Below are 11,033 nucleotides of genomic sequence, written 5' to 3' on the forward strand. Positions count from 1 at the left end.
GAAAGGCAATTACGGTATTAACATTCTGACTAACAATGTCCGACAAGGCTTGAAATGTTTTTTATTTACATTGGGATCTTTGGACATCTGCTTAGCTTTTTTCCATCTGAGCTTGGCCGCATGGACAAAGAAAAAAAAAACTTTCATTGGTTTACACAGTGAAGTAGCATGAGGATGTTTCGGTGGAAATGCATGTTTTTATCAGACAGTGACACGTATTTATGTACTAAAGTTTTCACCACACTTTTATGGCCCACCGCATTTTTGCTGGGCGGCCACACACAACCGGATGACTGAGCTGAGTCAGCATATGAACACTTGTGCGTGTTTTCCAGGCTGACGTGGTCGTCAACTACCACATAGGGGAGACCATTTTGTCCCTGCAGAAAACCACGCTGATCCCAGGAGGGTCAGAGTCACTGGTCTACACCACCCTGTCCGGAGGTATTGGAATTTTGGTCCCCTTTACGTCACATGAGGTAAAAGAAGCCTGTCATCTGCCAATCAATCAATTGTGTCTTGTTTGCCTATTATTAATCATTTAGCACTTCTTTGTCCAGGATCATGATTTCTTTCAACATTTAGAGATGCACATGCGCTCTGAGTTCCCACCGCTGTGCGGAAGAGATCATCTCAGCTTTAGGTCCTACTACTTTCCCGTCAAGGTGAGTTCCTCATCATAATAATACTTAGATTACACTACTCACAAAAATGTGCAATCGAAACTTTTGAATGCACAACTGCCCAATGTTTCACTCTTTTTTTGCTGAAAGGAAAAATTCACAACAGGTGACAAAGGTAAAATTAAGTTCACTTGTGTATAGGTGCACTTCCGGTTCAGCGTGAGATTTCATATGAAAGACAAATATCCCAAACTTTTTGTGAGGTGTCAAACCATCTGATCAATCGATTATTTGATGCAATAATCATTGGGATACAAAAAAAAAAAAAAAGACGACTCAGTAGTGACATCCCCAGTTTGCATGTGTTCTCATGTTGTTCTCATGTGGCGCGCTTGCAGAACGTGATTGACGGAGACCTGTGTGAGCAGTTCAACAGCATGGAGCCACACAAGCAGAAAAGTGTGGCAGAGGAGCTGGACAGGACGCCACCTGAGGTCTCCAAGAAACTGGAGGACATCCGCACACGTTACGCATTCTAACTGATAACCTCAAGTTTCAGCTTTACACAAATTCCAATTGAAATCTCAAACTAAGTAAAAATGCATCATGTATTTCCCACATCATCAGACTTTGCTGTACATGAACTGATGAAGACTCAACTGCAGCAATCATGCTGGTCCGGTCACTCAAAATAGCTAATAGCAATAATCTGTAACTCTGACAGTTGTTAGTTGTTCACCCTTTGCGAAACGACAGCGTGCACATGCATGATTAGTTGTTGGACATGACCGATGTCCAAATGTCCTTTATTTACGTGGCGCAGCTGTATATTCTCACATCGGCAGCACACATCATCCCCACATTTTCAGATAAATGCTAGTAGCTTTTCCCTCATGTACATATTTTGCTCTTTGTGACCTGAAAACATTAGAATTAGAAAGAAGGTGGTGTCAGAATTTTATTTTATTGTCTTTCCGTTTGAGTTTTATCACGATACAAACCCACAGGGAGAATGACATTGTTTGTTTCCTGTCTGCGGTGGTTGATGTTTTGCCATCATGTGGCATTAAGAGTCAGAAAATAGGTGGGCGGATGAGCACACAAAGTTTGAACCATTGAGTGGCGTCTTCTTGGTCAGGTCTGTAAATTCCCCCACCACAAGCGCTTCCAGCTAATCCCAGCAGAAGAAAAGGGCGTTTGTGTGCTACACAATGGCAGTTTGTATTGTAAATAAAGTTGTTTTTTCTACTTGACAAAATGTCTGTGTGCTTTCTTTCCATGTTCAACACCAACCAAGAATGCTTACTTAAACTTCTCACTTAAACAATCATAACAGTAGAACTGTCAGGGGTGTTTTCCAGCAGTTGTAGTCAGTTGTATTGCTCCCTAATAAACCTGTTCGAAGAGTTTTTTTTTTTTGGTATGCTGTCAAACGATTACATTTTTTAATCACATCTTGGAATTTTGATTAATCATGATTAAACGCTTAATTAAAAAGGCTTTTTTTTAATCAATCAACTTTTTGACTACCAAATTTAAAGAGTACCTGTTATGTTAATTTTTTTTTACATTTGATGTTATGAGGACGTCTTCCAACATTTTTTGATCCACTGCACTTACTCATCCTCTTTCTTATCAGTTAATTACTTGCATAATCTAAAATAAAATAAAAAAGACCCCAATAGTTTGACATGAACAAATATTCTAAATCCATCCATTTTCTGTACCGCTTGTCCTCACAAGGGTCGCGGAAATATATTGCTGCTATATATATATATATATATTATATATATATATATAACATCCATCCATCATCTACCGCTTATCCAGGGTCTGGTCGCGGGGGCAGCAGCTTTAGCAGGGAAGCCCAGACTTCCCTCTCCCCAGCCACTTCAGCCACAACTCCGGCGGGATCCCAAGGCATTCCCAAGCCAGCCGAGAGACATAGTCTCTCCAGCGTGTCCTGGGTCGTAAGCCCGGAACACCTCTCCAGGGAGGTGTCCAGGAAGCATCCGAACCAGATGCCCGAGCCACCTCAACTTGTTCCTCTCAAGGCGGAAGAGTAGCAGCTCAACACTGAGTTCCTCCTGGATGACCGAGCTTCTCACCCTATCTCTAAGGGAGAGCCCAGATACCATGCGGAGGAAACTAATTTCGGCCGCTTGTATCCGGGATCTTGTTCTTTCGGTCACGACCCACAGCTCGTGACCATAGGTGAGGGTAGGAACGTAGATCGACCGGTAAATTGAGAGCTTTGCCTTTCGGCTCAGCTCCTTCTTTACCACAACGGACCGATACAGAGTCCGCATCACTGCAGACGCTGCACTGATCCGCCTGTCGATCTCCCGCTCCAACCTACCCTCGTGAACAAGACCCCAAGATACTTGAACTCCTCCACTTGGGGCAGGATCTCATCCCCGACCCGGAGAGGGCATTCCACCCTTTTCCGACTGAGGACCATGGTCTCGGATTTGGAGGTGCTGATTTCCATCCCAACCGCTTCACACTCGGCCGCAAGCCGCTCCAGTGAGAGTTGGAGATCACGGCTTGTAGAAGCCAACAGCACCACATCATCTGCAAAAAGCAGAGATGCAATGTTGAGACCACCAAACCGGACCCCCTCAACGCCTCGGCTGTGCCTAGAAATTCTGCCCATAAAAGTTATGAAAATAATTGGTGACAAAGGGCAACCATGGCGGAGTCCAACCCTCACTGGAAACAAATTCGATTTACTGCAGGCAATGCGGACCAAACTCTGACATTGGTCGTACAGGGACTGAACAGCCCTTATCAGGGGGCTCGGTACCCCGTACTCCCGAAGCACCCCCCACAGGACTCCCCCGAGGGACATGGTTAAACGCCTTCTCCAAGTCCACAGAGCAAATGTGGACTGGTTGGGCGAACTCCCATGCACCTTCAAGGACCCTGCCGAGGGTGTAGAGCTTGTCCACTGTTCCACGGCCGGGACGAAAACCACACTTCTCCTCCTGAATCCGAGATTCGACTTCCCGACGGACCCTCCTCTCCAGCACCCCTGAATAGACCTTACCAGGGAGGCTGAGAAGTGTGATCCCTTTATAGTTGGAACACACACCACCCCGGTCTGCCAATCCAAAGGCACTGTCCCCGATGTCCACGCGATGTTGTAGAGGTGTGTCAACCACAAAAGCCCCACAACATCCAGAGTCTTTAGGAACTCCGGGCGGATCTCATCCACCGCCCGGGGCCCTGCCACAAGGAGCTTCCAACCACCTCAGTGACTTCGACCCCAGAGATAGGGGAGCCCACCTCAGAGTCCCCTGACCCTGCTTCCTCAAAGGAAGACGTGTCGGTGGGATTGAGGAAGTATTCCCCCACCAATTCACGACGTCCCGGGTCGAGGTCAGCAGCATCTCATCTCCACTATATATAAAACAATAGAGTTTAAAAGTAATATTTAAACAACAAAAATACAGTACACCCCCCCATTTGATTGAAAATTGTTTGATCCACCTCGATCCCTCCCCCTCCCCCTCCCTCTCCCCCTCCCCCTCCCCTGCTTACAAGCAGACGAGTGAGCGCGTCGTCCTCCTCAGTCCAGTCTAGTGATGGGCATGACAGTTCTTTTAAGTGATCTGAATCTTTAGAATCAGTTCATGAAAAAGAACCGTTCAAAAGATTCGTTCATCGAATCGTTCGTCTACGCAGCCCACCCCCCACCCCCACACCCCTGCGTGTTTTATTTTTTATTTTTTTATTAAACACGTAGTTAATGTTATGTTGCTATATTTGTTGTCATGAGTGTGTTTCTATCAAAAACAAAAGTACGTTCACTCACTAAATCATTCCTGAACCGGAATTGGCAACACGTTCACTCACTGACTCGTTCACTCATACGTTCGTGAACCGGAAATGGCAACACGTTCACTCACTGACTCATTCACTCACTGAATCATTCATGAACTGGAAATGGCAACACGTTCACTCACTGACTCGTTCACTCGCTGATACGTTCGTGAACCGGAAATGGCAACACGTTCACTCACTGACTCGTTCACTCGCTTATACGTTCGTGAACCGGAAATGGCAACACGTTCACTCACTGACTCGTTCACTCGCTGATCCGCGTTGGCTAACGGCAATAGCATGGGAGTACGTTCGCCCGTGTCTGACGCTGGCATGACCGTGGCTGAGCTGAAATGAACTGAGAAAAGAAGGAATCACTTCAGGAAGTGATCCGTTCACTCACGTTCACTGAAAAGATTTGTTCTTTTTTAACGAAACGTACGTGAACGACACAACACTAGTCCAGTCACAGGGTATGTCTCTCTAGTTGAGTGAAAGTGTTCTTTCCTTTTACCAGGATATGTGAAAAGTTTCTTACCTTTGTTAGAAGAACAGCTTTGTCTTCCGCGTGTTCGTTGTCTTTCGGGTAGTGAGAATGTTGATTATCCGAATACAGGCTGGAGATCGGTGAACAGTTCCTTCGAAGGTTTTATTTTACAGAATATTCCGGGCACCTATGAGTGACAGACAATGGCTGCAGCTTCTCACAAGTGCTAAGATTTCAGAGGACTTACAACATTCTTATACTATCTTGAAGGGCGGTACCACAAACCCCCCAAGCACAAGCAGATAAACATTTCAGAAAAAAATCCCAGCGGGATCTTCGTCCTCTTCGTCGGATGCCTCAACAGTGGGCTCCCTTGGGGAGCGATAGTCAAGGTTGCACTGAGGGGCCTCCAGAGACACCAGATTGGCATAAAAGTCGATATGAGAAAGAGTGTCGTGATGTAGCAGCAGATGGAGACGCATTCCCACTTCGAAGCCATCTCGAGATGATGTTCTTGGGTTGCTGCTGGAGGGCGCTGTCAGCTTCTTCAGGACCTTAGGGTAGACTACCTGGTCCCAGGATGAGTCACCGGGATTATTCTGCCCGTATACCGTGAACTCAACCTTTGTTGAATGATGTCAGTGGGAGCCGGCTTGCTTCTCGGTTGTTGTTGGGTGATTGCCTGGTGCAGGGACAATGGCTCCAGCCGGTGTCCTTGCCGGTCGGGTGGAGGAGATGTGATACCAGGTATCACCTTTTCCGTGCAGGCGAACTGCAGAAGATGTCAAGTCAAGTACAAGGCTAGTCAAGACACGTTAAGTCAAGTGCAAGCCCAGCCACGCCAAGACAAGTCCATTCAAGTCCCGTCCAGTCCCGTCACACCCCATCAAGTCTGGTCCCGTTGAGTCCAGTCCAATACAATAGAATCTAGTCTAGTAACATTGAGTCCAGTCACGTCAAATCTCGGTTGCCTGCTCACTTTATAGTCTTGATAAATAAACACTATACGTTCACTCCTTACCTTTGTCTGTTCACTGTGCGTCTTTGCCTTGATTGGTCAAAATAAACGTGGACAAGATGCCGCATCGTCCAATCAACTCAAATTATTGTACAGAATGTCCCGTCTTTCCCGAACAAATTTATGTGAAGCAGTCCCAGATTGATATTGGAAGAACTCCATTGAGTGAATCATAATATTAATCTGTCTTATGCCAGGTTACTACTTTGGGCCTTTTGAAATCAAGCGTGGAAGGGTCTTGTGAAAAGATATGGCGTAATCTTCACATTTCTGGCAGTAAGCGGGCTTCACATTGAAGTTGCATAATCTTTGGACAAGGATTGATTTATTAATGTCCTTAGGCGCTTCATTGCAAGAAGAGGATAGATCAAAGACTTACGTTCCGACAATGGTATGAGCTATAGAGCAATGGAACCTGGAATAGATCAATGATGCCTTCTCCTTGAAAGGAATAAAATTGATGTTTAACACTCTCCTACTGAATCATATCATGGTTCGTATGGGAGAAGTTAATTCGCTCCCATCAGAAAGATTCTCTATTAAACACTGAGGACTCAGAATCTGGAATAAAAAGCTCTTTACACAGTTCTCTGTGAAGTGGGATCAATTCTTAATAGCAGACCACTCACTAAAGTATTGTTTTTAAACCACTCGTGAGCCACGAGATACTGTCTGGTGTGCCGTGGAAAATCGTCCAATTCCACCTAATTGGTAACAACAAATTAATTATTATTTGCAAATTGTGTGTCGTTGTCGACTAATTATGCTGCCTTTGAGTGATTAGCAGAGTAACCATGTAATAGTATTCCATATCAGTGGGTGGCAGCAGATAGCTTTTTGCTTTGTACTTTGAGACGAGAAACGTGTGGATGCGTCAGGTGGCAGTGACGGTGGCATGGTGGCTTGACTACGATAAGAAAAAGGAATGATGCTTACTCTGAACCAGACTCTGGACAAAATTCAGAAGGGCGAGTGGAGGTGACTGGGGAAGCAGCAATATGGTTGTTGGCTTACTCCCAAGTAAGCTTAAATGCCACCTTCAAACAAAGCACACTTCGCTCCAAAACAAGAATCAGACTATTTTGTTGTTGTTGTTTTGTTGTTGGCCTTCATGAACAAACGGAGGAACGGGCAACTTTCATGAGAAAAACCACAAAGGTAAAATGAGAGAACCGTCTATGCCGTCTCGAAAAGCGTTTCAGAGAATTTGGCAGGACATCCAATCAGACTCACAACCGCAGACCACGTTTAACCACACCAGCCCATGACCTTCACATCCAGCATGTTCATCTTCAAGATCATCTGAGACCAGCTACTCAGACAGCTGCTGAAACAATCGGTTTGCATAACCAACAAATTTCTGCACAAACTGTTCAAAAGCGTCTCAGGGAAGCTCATCTGCATGCTCTCCATCCTTATCGGGGTCTCCACCTGACTCTAGTTCATCGTCTCCACCTGACTCTAGTTCATCGTCATAACGTAACCGACTTGAGTGGGCAAATGCTCACATTCAATGGCGTCTGGCACGTTGGGGAGGTGTTCTTTTCACGGATGAATCCCGGTTTACACTGTTTAGGGCTGATGGCAGACAGCGTGTGTGGCTTTGTGTGGGTGAGTTGTTTTCTGATGTCAATGTTGTGGCTCGAGTCCCATGGTGGTAGCACTTGCGGCGGGGCTAAGATCATTTTAGGTGGGTGACAAAGTTTGTGCAGTAGGAAAACAGTTTAAATGGCACAACCATAAAAAACATTTCGGCTCAACAGTTGAGTTTATCACCTCTTTTTGATTTTTAATTGATTGTAATTTCCCCAAAATTACGGTCTTGGCTAACGTAGGCTTGTTTACAGTGCTAATGCTAACTTAGCTTGCCCCTAGTTTATGTAAACTTATGAGTTCAACTGAATCTACAGTATCAATATGAATGATCATGTTTGAGAATTGCAATTGTACATGTAAATGAAGGGCGTGGCTTTTAGTCATAGACAACTCGACAACCGGAGTTAAGTAAATATAACTAAGCACATATTGGTCGAAGAAGCGCTTTTTCTAGTCAATCTTCTGAAAATAGTAGTCTGAGGCTAGAGACATCAGCAATACTGGCCGTCATGTGATTACTAACCTGGCAATAACCAGATTGATAATTGTGATTCATTCAAGGGAGTTCTCCACAATATCAATCTAGGACTGCTCCACGGTGATTTGCTTGGGAAAGGCGGAACATTCTGTACAATACTTTGAGCTGATTGGACGATGTGGTATCTTGTGCACATTTCTTTTGACCAATCATGGCAACGGAGGAAAATGTCATCTTTGGTCTCATCTTAGCAAAAAATAAGCACGAACATCTTTACCAGATAAAAATGCACGAAGCACCTCTTGCTGTTCAACATTCAACAAGGAAACGGTGAGAAATTCTGCAAGAACAGAAATAATTGCAGTGCCCATTCGTCTGTTAGCTTTGTTTCTACCGGTGTCGTTGCTTCCTGGTTTCGTCACTGCTGCATATCCCGCACTAAACAACGCCTGATTGGTCCGACCTAAAAAAAGGTCGGTTGCGAACGGATCAGCTGGAGCACTACAAGATGGATTTTCGTGGTGTTTGTGAACAAATACCACACAAATTCAGCTGGCTGGCAAGGTTATGTGATTACATCTGTTAAGGAAAATTGAAGTCAAATGAATTTTAAACAGTGCTGTCTTTTCCAATGTTAAAAACAACAACATTTTATCTCTTTCATTTGCCTTTCCCTGGGATACCGTGGGAAAAACAGAAAGTGATGTGGAACCTCAAGGAAAAATCGGTAACCTAAAGTGTATGGAAAAAGAATATCATATAAAAGATTGGGTTGATGGATTGTTGGACAGTGATGGTAACAATGTATGGAGCATTGATTTACTCCTGCTTTGAAACTTTTTATTTGCTAGCATGGACATTTTTCAATAATAAAGCAAAGGCATCTACTCCAAAGCACAAACGTATTCCCACCGGCCTTTTAACTTTCAACTTTTTCCTACTGGTATATGCTATCATGAATCATGCGCTTCCCATCACACACCCTATTCATACTCTGACTCTGAACTGAATTCTATTGCAGTGACCTTAAGTGTTACGAGTATGAATGAATGAAGTAGTTTGATGTGTTGCTGCTCTGTTTGTGCTATTAACAAATATGTTTAAGTTAGCCTTCTCATAAGAAATCAGTGTACGAAATAAATAATGTCAAAGAAGCAATAGTACAATATTTATATTTTAAAAATCCATTGTGTAATCCTGCTATCTAATAAGAAACAAATCAAAATATCACCACTTGCCAGAAAGCAATTGAAACATTTTCTAGCTTCCAGTAAATCTACAGTTCTCCTCAGAATCTTCTGGATTCCTTTGGCTTTCTCATTGTTTCTGTACTGGTCCATGTAATGAATTCTTGCATCTATCCATCCATCCATTATCTACCGCTTATCCGGGGTCGGGTCGCGGGGCAGCAGCAGGGTGTCCACCAGTGGGCTTGGGGATTGCCGCCACTACAGGCACCAATATTATATTATATTATATTGTATATATATATATATATTATATACAAATAGAGTCACTTTTGGATGACTGTCTGAAATAATATCATAAATAATAACACCGCACCTGTCATGTCAAAGCTAAAACACAAGTAAGGTTCCCTTTATGTTTGTTGGATGCACAGACTATTGCTAGCCAAGAGCATTAGCTTCTGACAAGAGGAACATTCTTGATTGTTCCGTGAAATTGTCTAAGCACTGGGGTGTGCTATATTTTTTTCTCCTTGGGGTATTTTGATGAGCGCACATCACAGGCATGTTAATTGGACTACTGTATTTTAAACGGTGAAAAATAAAATTGCACATTACATCGCAATTAATTGCATGCAGCCAAACTTGACAGTGTCCCAATTTTCTCAAGAAAGTCCTGCCTTTTCCTGCCCCTCCCTGTGTCGCATTTTCCCTAGTTTGCTGCTGCCACTTAAATACAGCTGCAACGCATATGTCACGTCACTTTATATAGGAAAAGGCAGTCAGTCAGTCAGATTTCGGTCAGAACATATCATGCTCGCAAAGCAAGGTCTATTTCCAGATTTCCCTATTGGGAATCAAGGGCAAATAAAAAAATGAAACACACATCTCAAATACTACACACACATCCAACTAGGAAATATAAAATGGCAAGTGTGAAAATGAATAATAGTGGTTGGGTTTTCTATGATTTGGTCCACATAAACTAAAAATAGCACGTCAGGAAAACAGTTACTCCCATCATTCGCTTGGCTTGTCAGTGCAGGAGGACATCGTTTACACAGACAAAATGGACGTTATTCCCATTTTTTCGAGGCCCGAATGTTATTGGTTTCACAGCACAGGAACATACTATTTTATGGGACTGTAGCAATAATCCCTTACAAGTGTCTTCAACACCAACTTGACAAATAGTGTGGTTTGTCTCTGTGGAAAGCAAATATTTGGCACAAGTATGCTCTTGTGTGTACTTTTGCAGCGTTTAAATCTGTAAATCACATTCACTGGAAACGCAAATCTTTGCCCTGCTGCACTGAACTTAATACAGAGGACATGTGCTCTTCATTTTGAGACACATGAAAGAGAGTTCACTGATGTGCCGGTATACAAATTGCAAATTACCGCTTTCTCATGTCACCTGATCAATTCATTTCAAGGTGATAATTTGAGGAGCTTTGAGTAGTCTTGTGAGAGGGTGATGCAAGCTGCTGTTTTGTCTTGATTATTTTACACAATTCGTTTTGCAATGAGTTTGGTAACTCACTTCATATGAGGGCACTCAATGAAACCAGCCAAATTCTGAATGGGTACATCGCTTGTTATGTACTGAGTTGGACAGTCATGGCAAACCAGGGAGCTGGAAATTAGATATATTCTGTAATGTTTTGTTAAAAGTTGGCGATGCATGTTGGAAAATATGTAGCAACGTAATAAAAGCTGCCTATTGCTAGTGCAATAGTTGCTAGTTTTAAGATGTGCAAGTGCTGCACATCTTAAAACTGGTGGGAAACAAATTACTGTAGCTACGAAGGCAGATGGA

General features: G+C 43.5%; 1 protein-coding gene across 1 annotated transcript in view; it reads left to right on the forward strand.

The window, feature by feature from the left end:
* The window catches only part of sf3b3 (splicing factor 3b, subunit 3), a 36,428-nt gene extending 34,547 nt beyond the window's left edge, over nt 1–1,881 (forward strand). The window contains exons 25-27 of the mRNA XM_086073811.1: nt 336–479; nt 561–665; nt 1,022–1,881. Of these exons, the coding sequence (XP_085929937.1) occupies nt 336–479; nt 561–665; nt 1,022–1,162 (390 nt within the window). The 3' untranslated portion in view covers nt 1,163–1,881. The remainder of the gene's footprint in view (nt 1–335; nt 480–560; nt 666–1,021) is intronic.
* Nucleotides 1,882–11,033: the final 9,152 nt, after the last annotated feature.

This window comes from Leptonotus elevatus, chromosome 4 (assembly GCF_054856555.1).
Source record: "Leptonotus elevatus isolate MCC_2025b chromosome 4, RoL_Lele_1.0, whole genome shotgun sequence".
Lineage (NCBI taxonomy): Eukaryota > Metazoa > Chordata > Actinopteri > Syngnathiformes > Syngnathidae > Leptonotus > Leptonotus elevatus.